The sequence below is a fragment of the Bos indicus genome, chromosome 1 (assembly GCF_029378745.1).
Source record: "Bos indicus isolate NIAB-ARS_2022 breed Sahiwal x Tharparkar chromosome 1, NIAB-ARS_B.indTharparkar_mat_pri_1.0, whole genome shotgun sequence".
In the NCBI taxonomy this organism is placed as follows: domain Eukaryota; kingdom Metazoa; phylum Chordata; class Mammalia; order Artiodactyla; family Bovidae; genus Bos; species Bos indicus.
The window spans coordinates 70,330,799-70,351,412 of record NC_091760.1 but is presented as its reverse complement, the minus strand read 5'-3'; the positions used below and the strand labels follow the sequence as shown (position 1 = coordinate 70,351,412).

At 36.4% G+C, this 20,614-nt stretch overlaps 1 protein-coding gene across 10 annotated transcripts in view; it reads left to right on the top strand.

Annotated features, from left to right (window-relative positions):
• The window catches only part of ZNF148 (zinc finger protein 148), a 146,596-nt gene that overhangs the window by 95,040 nt on the left and 30,942 nt on the right, over positions 1-20,614 (top strand). For all 10 annotated transcript variants that reach the window (XM_070788796.1, XM_070788769.1, XM_070788773.1 and 7 more), the window contains 2 exons: positions 1,487-1,610; positions 2,830-2,913. In XM_070788796.1, the coding sequence (XP_070644897.1) occupies positions 1,487-1,610; positions 2,830-2,913 (208 nt within the window). The remainder of the gene's footprint in view (positions 1-1,486; positions 1,611-2,829; positions 2,914-20,614) is intronic.

The window sequence follows — 20,614 nt, the reverse complement described above, 5'->3', positions numbered from 1 at the left end:
ACAGTATAGTCTGAAATGTGTTCCTGAATTTAAACTAAAAAAATATTTTTTAAAAAACTAAAGCCCTTTTTCCTTACCTAGTCCCTCTGAGTTTTGGGATGGGGGTCATAGCTGTGTATCTACAGGCCCTAGTCGATTCCCACAGGCCTCTGTGTTTCTTAAGATGCCTGTTACATTCCTGTATTCTGTGTGTGACGCCGTTTCTCGGCTTCTACTCTCTGTGCTCCCACCTCCACTACTGTTTGCTTCTTCCTTGCCATATTCCTCCTGATCTTACCTCCTAGTTTTCTTTGTTTCTTATGTTCACATCATGTTTTGTCATCTTTCTTCTCTCCTCAATAATGAAAAAAGGGATTATTTGTTATTTTTACTCTGCCACGTGGCTGGTGAGAGAGGCAGTTTAAATGTTGCATGTTGGGCAAATGGTTGTTAAACTGGAAGACATGAACCCCAAAAGTGAACTTCTCTCTGGCATTGTTTAGACCTTGCCCAAGTTACTGTCAGCCTCAAGAAGCACAGGCAGATAAGGTTGATGTCTTTGTCACCTGCCTTCCTTCCCCCATAACCCTCTAATTTATTAAGGAATATGCTTAACCATAGTTCGGTAGTCCTAGAATAATCTTAGAGGTCCTTAACAGAACCATTCTGACTCCAGATCGTATGCTAGGATGACTTAAAAACAGTTTTCCTTTTTATTTCTTTAAGAAAAAAAGAAAAAGGAAAATGTAATAGGTAAGCATTTATATGGTTCAGAAAAATACTTTAAAGTATGTTTAGTGTAAAGTCTCTCTCTTACCATATCTTCTGCCAAGTTCCTCAGCCATGACAACCAAAGTTATATACATTTATGTACATCCTTCTCAAATAGCTTTTATGCATATGCAAACAAATATATATTGCTGTATGTATTATCTTATATTCAAACTTAACAAAATTATATCCTAGATTCTAAACCCTGCTTTTTTTTTTTTTAACTTAATAAATCCTGGAGCTCTTTCTATATAAGTATATAAAGAGCTTTCTCATTTTATTTCACAACCATGTAATATTAAGTTGTATTCATTTTTCATGATTTATTTAACCATTCCTATCTGATTGATATTTATACCATGTCTAGAACATAAGACTTGTACTGCATATGTGATATTTTAAAATTGAAAATAAAGCTATACTCATCCTAACAGAGAACACTTAGGGACTCTATTAGACATCAGCTTTGGAGAGGAGAGTACACAATGCTGAAATTTTACTTAACCAGCTTCCAAGGCTTTATAAGTAATTTTTACCCACTCTGAGTCACATTTTACTTTCTTCAAATAATGATAAAATTATTCCAATAGCCCTCTCAAGATTATCTAGGAAAAAAATACTTCATAATCTCTGGTGACCACTGTTTGCATTAAAAGGCATTATCTTTTTTATAATTAGTATTACATTTTAAAATTTTCTTTCTTTTGTTTTGCCTTTTTTTTTTTTTTTAAACCAGATCCTTACAATAAATGAGGATGGATCACTTGGTTTGAAAACCCCTAAATCTCACGTTTGTGAGCACTGCAATGCTGCCTTTAGAACGAACTATCACTTACAGAGACATGTCTTCATTCATACAGGTATTTCTTGAATTAAAGTGGGCTTATAGCCATTAAAATTATTATCTTTGCTATTTTCATCTTCTTGTAAATGTCATTCATTCCTAAGACTGTAGTTAACCTGGCATTTCAAATCAGATTTCATAGGCCAGGATGTCACAAGGAAACCAAGAAAAACTTTAAATGAGAAAACAATTAGCATGGATGTGCAAAATTAATTAGCTTAGTTGAACACTTTATTTGGCTTAATGTATTCTTTTTAACCAGAGAAACAGTGAAAGAATGAACTATTAAAAGCTGGTCAACATTTATTTTTCTGTATAAGATGTCCAGATGGAATTTGAAATGTGAATTTGGAATCAAATATAAATCAAAAGTTAGACCATAAATTTGTGGAGATCAGAGCAAAAGACTGATCACAGATCTTTGGGGAAATATTACTAGACATATAAATTGAGTTAAAGGGTGGAGAAGGAGACAAAGTAATAAATAATAAGGTAGATTTGGTGAACTGGTGAAATACACCCAGAAACCAAAAGAGGAGAGAATTCCAAGGAGGGTATGATCAATAACTGCACAACCTTCTGAGAGGAGAGCGAGAGAGAGCAAGAGAGAGAACTGAGAACAGATCACTAGAATAAACAGCAAGGAGATCATTAGTATCTTAAAACAGAGTATAAGGGTTAAAGGACAAATGGGTTGTGAAGAATTTGAGACATAGGTTGGACTATGAAAGGAAAGGCTCCAACAGAGAAGGAATATTTGAAGAGACAGGATTATTATTTTTTTAAAGAGGATGTTTAGAAAATTTTGAAGGTTCTAGAGAAAAAAGTGAAAAGGCATAAAGTGGTGGTTAGCCAGGGAGAAAAAGGTAGGTGGATCTTCCTCCACAGAGAAAGAAAAGCTGTTTAAGACACTTGGTAACCTGTGGAGGCCTTTCTAGCCTCATGAGTTTTAAATTCTATTGTAAATTGTTTTATTTATTTACTTTTTTTTTTCCCTTGAAGGATATGAATCATTCAGTCTCATTTTTGTGTGGTTGTGAGAATGTGAATTTTTAAATCTTGGTGGGGGGGAGATTGAGAGGAAATAAAATTCTATTAATAGTATAAAACCTTTGTATGCGTAATTTGCAATTTTTCAGAATTTGGGCTTCTAAGATTTCTCTTTCCTCAGAAATAGTTAACTCTAAACTGTGTTTTATTCAGTAACTAATTTGTGGATGTGAAATTATTTTAAGGTGAAAAACCATTTCAATGTAGTCAATGTGACATGCGTTTCATACAGAAGTACCTGCTACAGAGACATGAGAAGATTCATACTGGTGAGTGTTGCCACCCTTACTAGGGTTGTTAAAATTACCATTTCAAATATAGGGAAGAATTTTTAATAAGTAGCAACAACTTGTTGCCTCTTTGGTAATTTTGTTTAAGAGTATTTATCATAGCTCATCTTTTTTTCTTTCTTCAGTAAATCAATGTTAACTGTTAAGACTTGGCTTACTGTTTTAGCCTAACAATTTGCTTTGAAGTAAAGTTTCATAATAACTTAAGATATGTTTAAAGTGACAAAGGGAAGGAAGGAAGGAAGTTTTTGTGAAATAGTTGTTTCCGTAGATGTTTAACAGGTTTAGAGTAGGTAAAATGATCATTTGCGATAATTAGGGGGGAGGAAGCAAAATGCCTGAGCCTTAAATAGCAATAACACTCCCCCCACCCCTATTTCATGTATACAGCTTACTATCTCAAGAGAGTTATAATCTTATAAATTGGAAACTTCCAATTTTTCATTCAGGTTGTTAAGGATTTAGAAACAAATATTTTGGAAGAGTACTATAAAAGAACCCCTACTTTTAAAAGTTGAGCCTCATTGTAGAGCAAATGTTTATTTGCATTTATTCTTTTTTTTTTTTTTTTAACAAATGTAAAGCCAAATTTTATATGTGACCTTAACTTAGTATATTGTCAGCTTTTGACATCTGTAAGCACAATGAAAAGTGTTTCTTTATAATTTATTTCCAGTATTTTGCCTTTTTGTGATGGAGTGAAAGAGTTGGTAAATTTATATAACTTTTGTTCTTACGTTTAAGTAGAATTGAAAAATGATAGTGCTAATATTTAAGTATTGAAAATACTGAAGTTCCTCGTATACCTCCGTATGAAGTAGTCAAGCAGCCGCCTGCCCGGTGTTGTTACTTAGTTGTGTTCTCATGGAACCTGCAGTCCCTGTGAAAGGGGGTCCTTGGACAGTGTATCATGGAGAAGCAGCAAGCTTTTCTGCCTAGTAACTTTCCTTAACTCTGTTTGCCCCTAACAAACATGAATGTGGCTGGTTCCTTGTGCAGCACATTTTTATGCTTTGATGTTCTACTTTTCAAAGATCATTATGCACACCACTCATTTCAGTTTCTTAAGTAAACATTATGCACCATTTCCAGATGGAAGGAAGTATACAAGGCACTTGGGAGGAAGAACAGCTTTATTGATTTTGTATGTGTGTTTGTGTGTGTGTGACTTACATGGCTAAATTAAAATTTTACACAATAATAAAACCCAATCAGATAATGATAAATGAAAACAGTTAAGTATTTTTATATGTTTTTAATGCCTATTAGATTTTAATGATTTAATGATTCATTCAACAAACATTTATTGAGCTGGCAGTGTTTTTCAGATACTAGAAATAGAGGATAATAAAAGGTAGCTTCCATGGAGTTTGCATTCTTTTTTTAATTTCCACTAGAGTATAGTTGATTTACCATTTTGTGTTAGTTTCAAAGTGTACAGCAAAGTGAATCAGCTATGCGTATACACACATGCACTGTTTTTTTAGATTCTTTTCCCATTATAGGCTATTACCAAGTATTGAGTAGAGTTCCCTGTGCTATACAGTAGATTGTTAATTAGCTATGTATTTTATATATAATAGTATGTTTATGTCATTCCCAGTCTCCCAATTTATCCTTGCCCTCCCTTATCCCCTGTTAACCATAAGATTGTTTTCTACATCTGTGACTCCTGTTTTGTAAATAAGTTCATTATGATATTTGTCTTTTTATCTGGTTTCACTCAGTATGATAATCTCTAGGTCTATTCATGTTGCTGCAAATGACATTATTTTGTTCTTTTTTATGGCTGAGTAATATCCCATTGTCTATATGTGCCACATCTTTATCCATTCTTCTGTTGGTGGACATTTAGTATTGCTTCCATGTTCTGACTCTTGTAAATAGGGCTGCAGTGAAAAGTACGGTTTTTCTCTAGGAGTGGGATTGTTGGGTCATATGGTAGTTCTGTTTTTAAAGGAACCTCCATACTGTTGTCCATAGTGGCAATACCCATTTACATTCCCACCAGCAGTGTAGGAGGGTTCTCTTTTCTCCACACCCTCTCCAGCATTTATTGTTTGTAGATTTTTTTATGATGGCTATTTTGACGAGTGTAAGGCAATACCTCATTGTAATTTTGATTTGCGTTACTCTGATAGCAATGTTGGAATTTACATTCTAATGTGAGAGATACACATGTAAAGCCCACTGTAGTAAGTGTTGTAGAGTTTTGTACAAAATACTGTTGTACCCTGAAGAAGAGCCAGGTATGCTGCTTTTGAAGACTACATAGTGAAGGCAATAAAGAAAAACTGGGAGGCTCAGTTGAGAGAATGTGTTTGAGTCTGAAAAAAAGATTTTCAAAACATTACCAACCCTTATTGCACCCTATTATTTTCTATTCTGTTCTAGTAGCCAGTTCTTTTTTACAGTGCTGGTTACAATTTAGTGATAACCAGTTTGGAAAAATAATTGTGCTGGGCCTTGGGCTGTCTTGAATTTCAACAGGTTATGTTGGATAGTTCATGTTTATTGAAAATTTACTAAAACTCGACATTGAGCTAAATGTTTGTTAAATGTCTCATTTAGTCTTTATACTAATCTTGAAAGGGAGATGCTATTATTACCATTCCCGTTTTTTTAGATGAAGAAGCAGTAGGATGCACACAGAAGTTAAGAAGCTTTCCTAAATTTATATAATCTAGTATATGGTAGAGCCAGGATTATAGCTCAGGTTTCTGCAATTCCAGAGCACACATGTAAAATCACTAATTGTGAAGAATGACCAGAAGCAGAATGATGTTATTTGGCCTTTGGGAATTTTCTTGCTCTGCCACTAAGCCAGTTATGGCTTAGCCTTCCTTTGTGTTTAGTAACACCTAAAAGGGGTGGAAGCAAAGGCCGGAGTTCTCAAGGTACAAAAAAGAAGTGAAGTCGCTCAGTCATGTCCGACTCTTTGTGACCCCGTGGACTGTAGCCTACCAGGCTCTTTTCGTCCATGGAGTTTTCCAGGCAAGAGTACTGGAGTGGGTTGCCATTTCCTTTTCCAGGAGATCTTCCCAACCCAGGGATCGAACCCTTGTCTCTCACATTGCAGGCAGACACTTTACCATCTGAGCCACCTGGGAAGCATTCCAAGGTACAGAGACGACAGGAAATTGAGTGGAACCAGTCAAACCAGTCACTTTGGTTCTTTAACAGAGAAATTTCTTTTGAAGAGAAATGCAATTTTGTTCATTAATACCACCCCTCACCCCCCAAGTGGAACTGATATAAAGGAAATAAATTTTCCTTAATTTCATTGTTCTTGATTCTTTTTATGTACACCATTTCTGAAGATAGTAAGATATTTTTGTCCTGTTACCAGGTTACTTATAAGCTGTACTGAGCTGGAAATACATGTATAAAACAACATAGATATTCTCCATCATTTATTATTTTGTTCTTAGAGTTCTTTATTTCATCTTTTAAAGGACTTTTATTTTTGGAGGGGATTGTGCCTAAAGTTTGCCAATGTCAAGACTTTCTCTGTAGGTCTTTATTTAGAAGAATGCATTGAAATAATAAGCAGTAAAAAAGCTTTTGCATATATTGTTTATCCATTTTTTAATTGTCAAGAAAGTAATGTCACCTATCTCCTGAACCTTAAAGGTTGTGTGGTGAGAAGAACTACCAGTTCTTACAAGCTTTGTTTTCCTTATAGCCTCCCTCATCCTCTTTATACTGTCACCTCAAGTCTCCCAGCCTCTGAGCCTATGTCTGTTCCATTTACAAGATGGTTAAAAATCAGTACCTGCTTGTCTGTGCTTGTTACCAATTAAGAAATCTTCTGTGGCTTTTAAAACCCAGAAACCTAGCTTGATTTGGTTTTCAAACTGAAAAAATTTAAACTCAGCCTGGACAGGTTATTATTACTTGATTGTTTGCTAAATTTGAACTGGCCTATGAAATAACTAGGGTAAAATACCAACGCTGATCCTTGAACATTTGATTAAAGCTCTGTTCTTTTAGCCTAAGGCACTGAAACTGTCAAAAGTCAGATATCCTTGGGACTGCTAATTTTGGCAGTCATGGGAGATTTGTATCTTTTGGGAGTGTATTATAGATTTTGTGGATATGGGAGATAAGGTGAGGATTTGAAGCCAAGGCTGAAGATAATAATCCTAATGATTGTTTTGGCTGGGGTCAGAATTACTGGTAAGGTATACACCAAAGGTAAATATTCATCACTGGAGGATTTACCTTGTGATCAGATGCCTGTATCTAAGGTGCTTTTTCCTTTGCATTTTCTAATGCATGTGTTCTTTCTCTCATCACTTTGTCACCGTTTTAGCCTAAGGAAATTCCATCTTATTGCCATGAGTAGGGTCTGGGGGGTTTGAAGAGTAAAGAACTTTAATTTTACATTAATTTTCTTAATTCCTTCAAGTAGTAAGCCACAGAATACTTACTCTAATATTCTGACTATTATAGCAAATTATGGCTATTTTCTATAGTTGTGGCAATTTTTATAATGTTTTTTATTTTATTAGTAAAAATGTTATAAAATAATTTCTATATTTGGGTAAGTTTTTATAAAGTGATTTTCTTCCCAAAATAAAAGGGATTTTGAAAATAAACCAAATCATTTAGAATTATACATATTTATTAGGTTTCTTTTCTCACAAAATTCTTTTTTAAGGCTTTAGATCTTGAATGTATGCAGTTCTATAGACGAAAATGTAGCAAGAAGCACTAGAAAATCAGTCTTCTAAGTTGGCATTCGTAATATCTGAAAACATGCGTTGATCTTCTTTTCCTCTTGACTGTGACTTTTATTCACAACTATGTTAAATAGCTGAATGACAATATTATTATTATTATTATTTTTAAAACCAGTTGGGCTAGTGAGGTGGAGTCAGAGAGCGTGTTGATTCACCCTTGACTAAGTTTGTTCAACACTTTGTATTTCCTTCAGTATGGTTCAATTATTGACAAAAATTAATTTACCTCTCATTATTTTGAAGCCTTAAATTACTGTTTATTAGCATAATAGAGAAGTTTATAAAAAGAAAATGTTATAGACCTAGTTAAACTCGTTATTTGTGGCAAAGAAGGAACTGAATACTGTTTGGGGTACTGAAAAGGTTGCATACAGTGTGAGCTCCTGGCATTGTGCTTGCTGAAGCCAGACAGCACTGGTGCAGACAGAGCTTGCCAAGAAAGATTAAGCAGGGAAGTACAGATTGCTGTTACTGACATTCTCTGGTCTAACAGTTTTCAGAAGCCAGATTTTTTTTTCTTTGCAAAACTGTTAATAATCCATATTAAACAATATGATAATGTAAAACATAAAAGTTTTAAGACTGTTTATTTAACAAAATATCTCAGAATATAAAAAAATCATACACATGCACATATGCATGTATGTATAAAAAGTATACCATAAGTTTTTTAAAGTATTTTGTTTTGGGGGGATAGGAGAAGTCATCCAGAAAGTTAACTCCATTTAAACATACCTTAGAACTGAAATAAAAAGAATCAGAGGATTTATAATGAAAGTTGGATTGTTTTCAGTTAGTTATATGCATTTTGTGTGTGTGAGTGTTCTTCCCCTCAAATCCGTGTCAGTTTATAGTGTCTGTAGTTAAAAGAAAAATGTCTACCATTTGTTTCGATAGGTTTCTAGTTTAACAAATTGGGAATCTCTTGAAATAGTCTCATTCTTATTTATGTGTAATTATTGAATGGATGAACATGTGAATCACATGACTCACAATTTGACATATGCTACAAATAGTACCCGCCTGCCAATGCAGGAGACGTAAGAGAAGCAGGTTTGATCCCTGAGTCAGGAAGATCCCCTGGAGGAGGTCATGGCAGCCCACTCCAGTATTCTTGCCTGGAGAAGATCATGGACAGAGGAGCCTGGGGTCGCACAGAGTCAGACACGACTGAAGCAACTTAGCACACAGGCATGCAAATAGCAGAGACCACATGTCCTTTAGGAATTCGGTTAAAATAGACCAATGAGGGTTTAGATTGGTTGGCCCCCTGAGTTAGATTTAGTTCATGTGTGACATGTGAGTCAAGTGTCATCACAGGAACTATGAAGCAGAAGCATGATGGTTCTAGGACTTGGGAAGAAAAATCTGGGATGTACTGAAGTTGGGAATCTTTGGGGAAGGATAGGTAGGCAGATACACAGATAATTTGGAAACACAGAACAGCACGTCAGAAATCACGCAGACAAGAAGCCACTAGGATCATTGCAGATGGTGGGTAACAGGAGAAGTAGTGTGTCAGATTTACTAGTTTAGAAGAACCAGGAGAAGGAGGTACTTTAAGATAGTTAAAATGCTAGAAATTCCTAAAAGTCACCATTATAAACCTGATAATACTGTCAGATTTATTGAATACCTATTTTCTGCCAAACACTGTATTAAACACAGTACATAAATTATCTTGCTTTAATCATCAGAGCAGTTCTGTGAAGAGGGTACTATTCCTTTTTTTAAAAAACAGATAAGGAAATATAGGTTAAGATGATTAAGAAATCTAACCCAGTGTATAAATAGTTCAGTTAATGACATACAGTTCAGTCTTAAGAGTTCTTGCTCTTAACTGCTATGCTATTGAAAGAGTAAAGCAAGCACCAGGAAGATTTTTAGTTCACAAAAACTTTGGTTTCAAACATGGAGGTTTTTATTTTGTTCAGGAAGGAGAAGAGCCATTCCTGGGCCTGGCCTTACAACTTGCAGCAAGGCAGTTGGGTATGTCTGAATGAGAAAAGTCTAAGGATGTAGGAGTAAGAACAAAGGCAAGACGAACAACATGTAAAGGGCCATTCTGAGTAGAGCAGAGAGGGGTAGACTAGAAAGCGTGATTTTAGAATTATGTTGTTAAGCTTGGATGCCAAGCAGAGGGGTGTCAAATTTATCCTGTAAGCATTATAAAAAAGCAGTGCATTTAACTGCCATGTTGGAGGAACGTTATTGTTTTGTGAAGAAAACTAGAAATTTGACAAGTGTGTTACTTTTTTGTTAACTATGTATAACTAATATTAGAAATTATAGCTTAGATAATGTGCACATTTATTAATCAGGTTTAGTTTTAGTATTAAAAAATCATTTTAAACATATAAAACAACATTGTTAAGCTTCATGAAATATAATATAACTTCAATTTTCACCAGGTTTATGAGAAGTAGGCAAAATTTGGAGACCACTGAATATTACTATGAAACAAAGAAAATTAATTTTGCTGGGCTTTAGAGCCTCTTTTTCTTTGAGCAGTTTAGGATGAGCTAATTTTTAGAAAAAGGGCTGAAAAAGGACCCCCAGAATTTAGCTCAACACATAGAACTTTCTAATTTTGTTACTTCTGACAGCAGTTTCTCATTTTTGATGTTTTGCTTTTTCTTTTTTAACCATTTTCAATGTGGTTAGTCTAGAACAAGATAAGTTTCTCTACTCTTTCTCTTGTTCATTTGCCTTTCCTTAATATGGCTTTTTCTCTGCCTCCTCCCTGTTCTTCAAATTATTTTGCATTCTGTAGAAGATGAAGCTTTAAGACAGTTGAGTCTGGATCCGATGTTTTACAAATTCTTTGACATCATATTCTTTTGGAAGAATACTTAATTACTTAAACACCTGAAGACCTTCAGGATTCTCCAGTTTTGAAGCTGCCTTTTGGACAACTGCTTATTGTTCGAGAACCCAGTTGGGTAGATGTTAGATGACTGCATTCATGACTTTCAGATCTTGAATTTATTAAGTTTCAGATGTCTGGATAGGCTGACAACACATTTTAAAAATTTGTTGATAAAGTTTTTAATTTCACTGACTGAATGACATTTAGGCTTAAAATTCGTATATTTTAGTATTATATTTTTTATTTGGCCCTTTTGGTGAAAGAGTGACTGACAAAATGTAGTATTTGATATGGACTCAGTCATCGCAAAGAAATTGGGTTTAAAATATTTAGGGCAATCTAAATTTGCTTATCAAGGTCATTCGTTTTTAATTTTTCTGGATACTTTTAAGATCTTTAGTTGTTGATCCAAAGAGTCTCTATTTTTTAAAACAATGCCTAAAGTCTCATCATTTTCAGCCCCCGTCTGAACTGTATGAAAGTGTCTTGATAATAATAATAATAATAGCTTCTGCATATTTTGTAATTTGTTTTGCTCTTCTATAGATCTTTTAGGGAGATGATGCTGTTATGAAAAATGGAGTCATAGGACTGACATCCTAATGTAGTACTAGGTAGTTACTTACTGATACATCCAGCTTCTCCCAGGGCTGCCTTTATACTGTTTGCTTTATTAGTTGTTGATAGAAGTACTTCTTACTCTTTATTTACTACTTGGCTACGTTAAAAAGCTGATAGACAAATTAAGCTTATTGACCCCCCAACCTGTCCTGGTATATTTTCATCCCTCTGTAAATTCTTTTACAAGGCCTAATTGATTCTTCTTTACCTACATTTCATTAACTATTTTGACTTTTACTTTCTAAAGATATTTAAAGAATTAATGCTTTCAGTGTGTTTTTCAAATTATTCCAGAAAATGTATTCATTCAGCTCTCAATTACCTTAGGGAATTGATCAGATTGTACATTATTTATTTAAAAATTAAAAAGACAAATGCAGCTGTGAAAAAATTATTATCAACACAAAAAGAGCAGGATATTTATTGCCCTTCTTTGAATGACATGGTGTTCTATATAGGTTTGTTGTGCTTATAGAATTGAGATACTCTCTTCATCCTTAAAAATCAGTTGGATATATTCTTGCCTACTTCATCTAGCTTTTAGTTCTTTATAGTTGGATAGAGAGGAGAGGGACATGGAGTCTGATCAGCTGAAACTCGAGGGTCTTAAGGTCTAACTTTATTCCTATAGAAAATATCCCTGTTCTTAAGGTGTTTTATTTTTTATATGAGAATTGGGGAAAAAGGACAACAGACTCATGGAACCTGGAACTGAAAGATACTTTAAAATGTTAGGGTTCAGTGACAAATGCAAGAGTTTTCCTTATGTCGAAGCCATGGACATAAATACTAGGGACTGGTCAGGAGACACTTGAGGGGCTGCTGTTAATGGGATGAAAAGCTAAGAAAGGGTGGAGAAGAGAATGATTATTGTGTGGAGTGGTGGTGATCACCTACCAAAAGTATTGCTTGATGTTCTGCTTAATCACTGAGAGTTCTAGATTATTATTTAGTGGCAGAATTTGCTCAGTGACTCAGTAATGTTACCTAGGCTTTTTTTGATATTAAAAAGAAAAAGATTGCCTCTAAGAGATAGACAGTAGCAAAAACTCTTAGCAGAATATCTTTTGGGGTCTTTTCTCCCCTTGTATTTCATGTGGTATTTTCTGTCTCTAAGCTATTGCATTTGTATTGTTTTATGTTTTAGATGACAGTTCTTGAGCTGTAAGTAAATCCCTGAATATTTTGTATAAAGTTTGCATTAAGTCATTAACTGTGATGAATTGAGAGTTGAAACTGCTGCTCTTAATAGTCCTGATTTATTTGCTTAGCAGTGTTTTATTGTTGTTACTCAGTTGCTCAGTTGTCTCCGACTCTTTGGGATCCCTAGGACTGCAGCACGCTAGGCTTCCCTGTCCTTCACCATCTCCCGAAGCTCGTTCAGACTCATGTCTATCGAGTTGGTGATGCCATCCTACCATCTCATCGTCTGTCATCCCCTTCTCCTCCTGCCTTCAGTCTTGCCCAGCATAAGGGTCTTTTCCAATGGAGTCAGTTCTTCACATCAGGTGGCCAAAGTATTGGAGCTTCAGCCTCAGTCCTTGCAATGAATAGTCAGCACTGATTTCCTTTAGGATTGACTGGTTGGATCTCCTTGCAGGCCAAGGGACTCTCAAGAGTCTTCTGTAACACCACAGTTCAAAAGCAGCAATTCTTTGCCACTCCGCCTTCTTTATGGTTAACTCGCACATCCATACATGACCACTGGAAACCCCATAGTTTTGACTGTACAGACCTTTGTTGACAAAGTAATGTCTCTGTTTTTTAATGTCCTGTCTAGGTTTGTCATAGCTTTTCCTCCAAGGAGCAAGCATCTTTTAATTTCATGGCTGCCGTCGCCATCTGCAGTGATTTTGGAGCCCAAGAATATAGTCTGTCAGTTTCCATTGTTTCCCCATCTGTTTGCCATGAAGTGATGGGAACTGATGCTATAATCTTTGTTTTTTGAATGTTAAGTTTTAAGTCAACCTTTTCACTCTCCTCTTTCACTTTCATCAAGAGGCTCTTTGGTTCCTCTTTGCTTTCTGCCGTAAGGGTGGTGTCATCTGTATAACTCAGGTTATTGATATTTCTCCTGGCAGTCTTGATTCCAGCTTGTGCTTCTTCCAACGCAGCGTTTCTCATGGTGTACTCTGCAATTAAATAAGCAGGGTGACAATATGCAGCCTTGATGTACTCCTTTCCTAGTTTGGAACCAGTCTGTTGTTCCATATCAGGTTCTAACTGCTGCTTCTTGACTTCCATACAGGTTTCTCAGGAGGCAGATAAAGTCGTCTGGTATTCTCATCTCTTGAAGAATTTCCCACAGTTTGTTGTGATCCACACAGTCAAAGCCTTTAGTGTAGTCAATAAAGCAGAAGTAGATGTTTTTCTGAAATTCTTTTGCTTTTTGTATGATCCAGCGGATGTTGGCCATTTGATCTCTTGCTCCTCTGCCTTTTCTAAATCCAGCTTGAACATCTGGAAGTTCATGAGCTGTTGAAGCCTAGGTTGGAGAATTTTGAGCATTACTTTACTGCATGTGAGATGAGTGCAATTGTGCTGTACTTTGAGCATTCTTTGGCATTGCCTTCCTTTGGGATTGGAATGAAAACTGACCTTTTCCAGTTCTATGGCCCCTGCTGAGTTTTCCAAATTTGCTGGCATGCTGAGTACAGCACTTTCACAGCATCATCTTTTAGGATTTGAAAAAGCTCATCTGGAATTCCATCACCTCCACTAGCTTTGTTCATAGTGATGCTTCCTAAGGCCCACTTGACTTTGCACTCCAGGATGTCTGGCTCTAGGTGAGTGATCACACCATTGCAGTTATCTGGCTCATGAAGATATTTTTAAGGCCCACTTGACTTTGCACTCCAGGATGTCTGGCTCTAGGTGAGTGATCACACCATTGCAGTTATCTGGCTCATGAAGATCTTTTTTGTATAGTTCTTCTATGTATTCTTGCCACCTCTTCTTAATATCTTCTTCTCCTCTGTTAGGTCCATACTGTTTCCGTACTTTGAACCCATCTTTGCATGAAATGTTCCCTTGGTATCTCTAATATCCTTGAAGAGATCTCTGGTCTTTCCCATTCTATTGTTTTCTTCCATTTCTTTGCATTGATCACTGAGGAAGGCTTTCTTACCTCTCCTTGCTATTCTTTGAAACTCTGCATTCAGATGGGTATATCTTTCCTTTTCTCCTTTGCCTTTTGTTTCTCTTCTTTTCTCAACTGTTTGTAAGGCCTCGTCAGACAACCATTTTGCCTTTTTGCATTTCTTTTTCTTGGGGATGGTTTTGATCACTACCTCCTGTATAGTGTTACGAACCTCGTCCATAGTTTTTCAGGCACTCTATATATTAGATCTAATCCCTTGAATCTCTATGTCACTTCTACTGTATAATCATAAGGGATTTGATTTAGGTCACACCTGAATGGTCTGGTGGTGATATTCTCTGCTTTCTTCAATTTAAGTCTGAATTTTGCAATAAGGAGTTCATGATCTGAGCCACAGTCAGCTCCAGTCTTGTTTTTGCTGCCTGTGCAGAACTTCTCCATCTTCGACTGCAAAGAATATAATCAATCTGATTTCGGTATTGACCACGTGGTGATGTCCATGTGTAGAGTTGTCTCTTGTGTTGTTAGAAGAGGGTGTTTGCTATGAGCAGTGAGTTCTCTTGGCAAAACTCTGTTAGCCTTTGCCCTGCTTCATTTTGTATTCCCAAGACCAAACTTGCCTATTATTCCAGCTATCTCTTGCAGTGCTTGGGTTTTAGATGAATTAATTAGCTATTGAAATTTTTTCCACTGCAGAAAAGTAACTTCTGAAACAAATTCCAGTCTTTCTTTTTTTCCTTAAATTAAAAAATTGCTTTTGTAATGAGATATGTTAGTAATCCCATTATGTTACTGTAGCAGATGATGAGAGTCTGAACTAACGAACAAAACATTAATACAGCAGGACGGTAGAAGTCTAATGAAATAACTTTGAAAGACATTTTAAAGGAAGAATAAATATAGATGAAGTTTAATAACAATTTAAATGGAAGGAACTAAAGGAGCAAGACTTTTTAAGCTTTTATTGTGGAAGCTTGGTTTTTAAATAAAATCTTGCATGAAGCAGCGTCAGTAGTCAAGGCAGATAATTTCACGTGGTTTCCTTGACTCTTGATAAGTTGACAGATGTTTCCAGTACTACTTAGTTGTTATTTATTCAAGGAGACAATGCCAGATTTCAAACGACTAAAGTAGTAGCCTCTCTGGAACAACATAGTCAAGAATATTTTTTAAATGGAATTATATACATTTGGCTGAATTGCATGGTATGTAAATTAAATTTCAAAGCTTTTTTTAAAAAGTACCTGAGAAAACATATTTCAATATAAGTGCAGTGTGAACTGCACCAAGATGTGTTGTTACAACTAATGGTGGGAGAAATAAGTGTGGAGCAGAAAGAAGTTCAGCTGGCCTAATTTACAAAACTTGAGAAAATGTATAGCATTTAAAGCTTATGGCTGTTCATTGCATTATATGATCAGACTTTCTAGTGAAAAATATTTGAATATATTATGTGTCATTGAGCTAGATCAACAGCAAACTTCATTTGCTCTGGTGGACTTCTGGTGGAAGTTTTGTAAATAGAAACTGAATATGCTGACTCTTCTACTGTACAACTATTTAATATCTTAAAATTGGTAAAGTTTTATTGGAAGTGTTTGCATGTAGGGCCAAGGTTAGATTCTTTTTGTGGGGGCAGGGTGAGAACAACCACTCTCTACCACTATTATTTGAATATTGAAGAATGACTTTGGAAAATTAGGTTTCGCTAAAGATGTGAAAATTCAACCTACAAGGGGAAAACAGTACTTACAGTGAAGCTTCTACTGTGGTAAAGTCATTTTGACAGCTGTTAATGTTGACTCACAAAATGCTGCTTTATATACTTTAAATGTTGTTACAAATTACAGGAAGTGCAATCTCCTTTCCCACACAAGTATGGGGCAGATATTTTCCAAGTTCAAGCTACACTCTGATCAGTTTTTGGACCTTGTTACAAATGCAAAGGAAATTTCCATATTTCAAAACTAATTAAATTGTAACTCTACCTAATCTTCAGTTGGAAATAATCTATGATGTAATAGTATGCTGAAAAGACAAATAATTAAGAAAAGAATCTAATAGAATTCTGTATATCTCTTCCAAGTGTTGAATAATTCTTGAAATTACGTTTTCATGGATATCAGTGCCTATCTTTGTGACAAGACAATTTCAAAGAATGCTTGTTAAGTTTCATTGCAAATTAGCATTAGCAAATAAACACTTGCAGTTGACTTTGATGACAGGGAGTACTAACTTTGAATCCCAATTCAGCAAAATGCAACCCTCTCATATAAAAAAAGTTTCCAGTCTTCTCATTAGTACATCTGCATGATGAAAAATTACATTCTGTCATCATCATCATTCTGTTTTGAATTTCAGCAGTAAAATATGTGGACTTTTTTTGCCCTCTTGTTATATGAGTATGTATACACTGTCCTTGATTTTACCTTTCTGCTCACAAAGCTTAATACATTTACCATTTGCCCTTCTAGAGTAAATTTCCTGATCTCTGTCAAAGTTTACTCCTTGACTGTCCTGCTCATTCTTAGGCTTCTGCTTTGTTGGCCGTCTTGTCATTCATTCTTCATTACTGTTAGTCATGTTTTAGACCGTTAGATACTAAACCTCAGTCTCCTCATGATTTCAGTTTCTCATTTTCGAAGCATTACTTCCTGCTAATGCCTTCTAGTATTTCAGTTTCAACAATTTCTTTGTCTCCACTAGCTCCTACAGAGGGGCTTCTGTGGCTCAGACAGTAAACAATCTGCCTTCAGTACAGGAGACCCAAGTTCAATCCCTGTCGGGCATGGCTGAGCAATTAATACACAGCTTCTACAGTCCAGTCATTCTACCTCCTTTTTACTATCCCTAGTTTCCCTCATATCTCCATTACTTTTTTTACACAGTGTAAATCCTGTCATCGTTTTTTTAAATCACTCTTTTGCTTATGCTCGAACCTCTTGTGCTCTCTTGTACATAGTACTCGCTTTGCTGAAATACAGCTTTGGTGGGAAATTTATTATTTTTCACGTAATTATATTTATAGAGTTCAGTAGATCGATCTTTTACTTCCAACAGGGTATAATTGAGATTGACATGTAATACTGTATAAGTTTAAGATGTACACCATAATGATTTGACCTACATACATCAGGAAATGATGACGACAGTGTTTAGTGAGCATCTGTCATCTCATATAGATACAAAATAAAGGGAAAAAGTTTTTCCTTGTGATGAGAACTTTCAGCATTTACTCTCCTAGCAACTTTCTTGTATAACATATAGCAGTGTTAATTATATTAATCATGTTGTACCCCTATATCCCTAATATTTATGACTGAAAGGTTGACTTTTTACCACTTTCATTGGCATACAAAGATACTACATTAGTATTGACTACACACATATACATTTCATCCCTATGACTCATTTATTTTGTAACTGGAAGTTTGTACCTGTTCATTTTCCTCACCTTTTAAATTCACTCTCCACCTCTGCCACCCTCTGGCAGCCACCTGTTTTTTCATTGTGTTTACGACTGTTTCTGTTGACTATGTTCATTTCTTCTGTTTCTTAGATTCCACGTATAAGTGAAATCATATAGTATTTGTCTTTCTCTGACATATTTCACTCTGGCAGGGTTTTTTTTTAATGGCTAAGTGATACTCCAGTGTATCTGTCTAGGAATCTTCTTTTAACAGTAAGCTATGGATAGGCACTTAGGTTAGTTCACTGTTTTGGCTATTATGATTAATGCTGCAGTGAACGTAGGGTTGCATATATTTTTTAAAAATATTAGTGTTTTCCTTTCCTTTGGAAAGAGCCAGTAGTAGAATTTCTGGGTCATATTGTAGTTCTAATTTTAATTTTTTGAGGAACCTTCATACTCTTTCTCATAGTTCGGTTCGGTTCAGTCGTTCAGTAGTGTCCGACTCTTTGCGACCCCATGAATCGCAGCACGCCAGGCCTCCCTGTCCATCACCAACTCCCGGAGTTCACTCAAACTTACATCCATCGAGTCGGTGATGCCATCCACCCATCTCATCCTCTGTCGTCCCCTTCTCCTCCTGCCCCCAGTCCCTCCCAGCATCAGGGTCTTTTCCAGTGAGTCAACTCTTGGCATGAAGTGGCCAAAGTACTGGAGTTTCAGCTTCAGCATCATTCCTTCCAAAGAACACCCAGGACTGATCTCCTTCAGAATGGACTGGTTGGATCTCCTTGTAGTCCAAGGGACTCTCAAGGGTCTTCTCCAACACCACAGTTCAAAAGCATCAATTCTGCACTCAGCTTTCTTCACAGTCCAACTCTCACATCCATACATGACCACTGGAAAAACCATAGCCTTGACTAGACGGACCTTTGTTGGCAAAGTAATGTCTGTACTTTTGAATATGCTATCTAGGTTGGTCATTACTTTCCTTCCAAGGAGTAAGCGTCTTTTAATTTCATGGCTGCAGTCACCATCTGCAGTGATTTTGGAACCCCCAAAAATAAAGTCTGATACTGTTTCCCCATCTTTTATTTACCATGAAGTGATGGGACCAGATGCCATGATGTTTGTTTTCTGAATGTTGAGCTTTAAGCCAACTGTTTCACTCTCCTCTTTCACTTTCATCAAGAGGCTTTTTAGTTCCTCTTCACTTTCTGTCATAAGGGTGGTGTCATCTGCATATCTAAGGTTATTGATATTTCTCCCGGCAATCTTGATTCCAGCTTGTGCTTCCTCCAGCCCAGCGTTTCTCATGATGTACTCTGCATAGAAGTTAAATAAGCAGGGTGACAATATACAGCCTTGATGTACTCCTTGTCCTATTTGGAACCAGTCTGTTGTTCCATGTCCAGTTCTAACTGTTGCTTCCTGACCTGCATATAGGTTTCTCAAGAGGCAGGTCAGGTGGTCTGGTATTCCCATCTCTTTCAGAATTTTCCACAGTTTATTGTGATCCACACAGTCAAAGGCTTTAGCGTAGTCAATAAAGCAGAAATAGATGTTTTTCTGGAACTCTCTTGCTTTTTCAGTGATCCAGAGGATGTTGACAATTTGATCTCTGGTTCCTCTGCCTTTTCTAAAACCAGCTTGAACATCTGGAAGTTCACTGTTCACATATTGCTGAAGCCTGGCTTGGAGAATTTTGAGCAGCGTGTGAAACGAGTGCAATTGTGCGGTAGTTTGAGCATTCTTTGGCATTGCCTTTCTTTGGGACTGGAATGAAAACTGACCTTTTCCAGTCCTATGGCCACTGCTGAGTTTTCCAGATTTGCTGGCACATTGAGTGCAGCACTTTCACAGCATCAGCTTTCAGGATTTGAAATAACTCAACTAGAATTCTATCACTTCCACTAGCTTTGTTGGTAGTGATGCTTCCTAAGGCCCACTTGACTTCACATTCCAGGATGTCTGGCTCTAGGTGAGAGATCACACCATCGTGATTATCTTGGTTGTGAAGATCTTTTTTGTAACTGTACCAATTTACATTCTCACCAACAGTGCACAAAAATTCCCTTTTTGTCATATCCTCACCAATACTTACTAGCTCTTGTCCTTTTGATAATACCCATTCTGACAGGTGTGCCATGATACCTCTTTGTGGTTTTAATTTGCATTTCTCTGATTACTAGTGATGATTAGTGGCCTTTTCACTTTGTTGATCCTTTTCTTTGTTGTACAGAAACTTTTAAATTTGATGTATTGTGTCTTTCCCATTGGAAAGACACTGAAAGGGGGACCCAGGGCTTGGTTGAAACATACGGAGAAAATACCTACTATGGAAAGGCACCGGTGGTGGCAGATTTGGTTTTTACCGAGAAATACCCAGGGCTCAGTTGAAAGACATCATGGTGGCTCCTTTGTAGAAAGATGTAAGGAATGGAGCTCATACTTGCAAGTGCCTAGTTAACTGGAGAAATTAAATCTTGCCCTAAATATTGAGGGTGCTCTCTAATGCATATGCAGTTAAAAGTTAAAAGCTGGCTTGGTAAAATCTTAAGCAAGACCTTCTAGGGGGAAGCTCAGATTTCTCTGTCTTTGGGTTGTAAAAGTCCTGTCTGATCTTCCTAGGTTGTTCTATTGTGTTTCTTTGTTTATATTAGGACTTCCCAAGCGGTGCAGTGGTGAAGAATCTGCCTGCAGTGTGGGAGACCCAGTTTGATTCCTGGGTAGGGATCCCCTGGAGAAGGGAATGCCAACTCACTCCAGTTTTCTTGACTGGAGAATTCCATGAACAGAGGAGCCTGGCAGGCTACAGTCCATGGGATCGCAGAGTCGGACACAACTGAGTGACTAACACTACTACTAGTCCCATTTGAAAAATGTAACTTTTTCCATCTCAAGAATAAAACAGAAAGCTGTGCTGAATTAGGTGC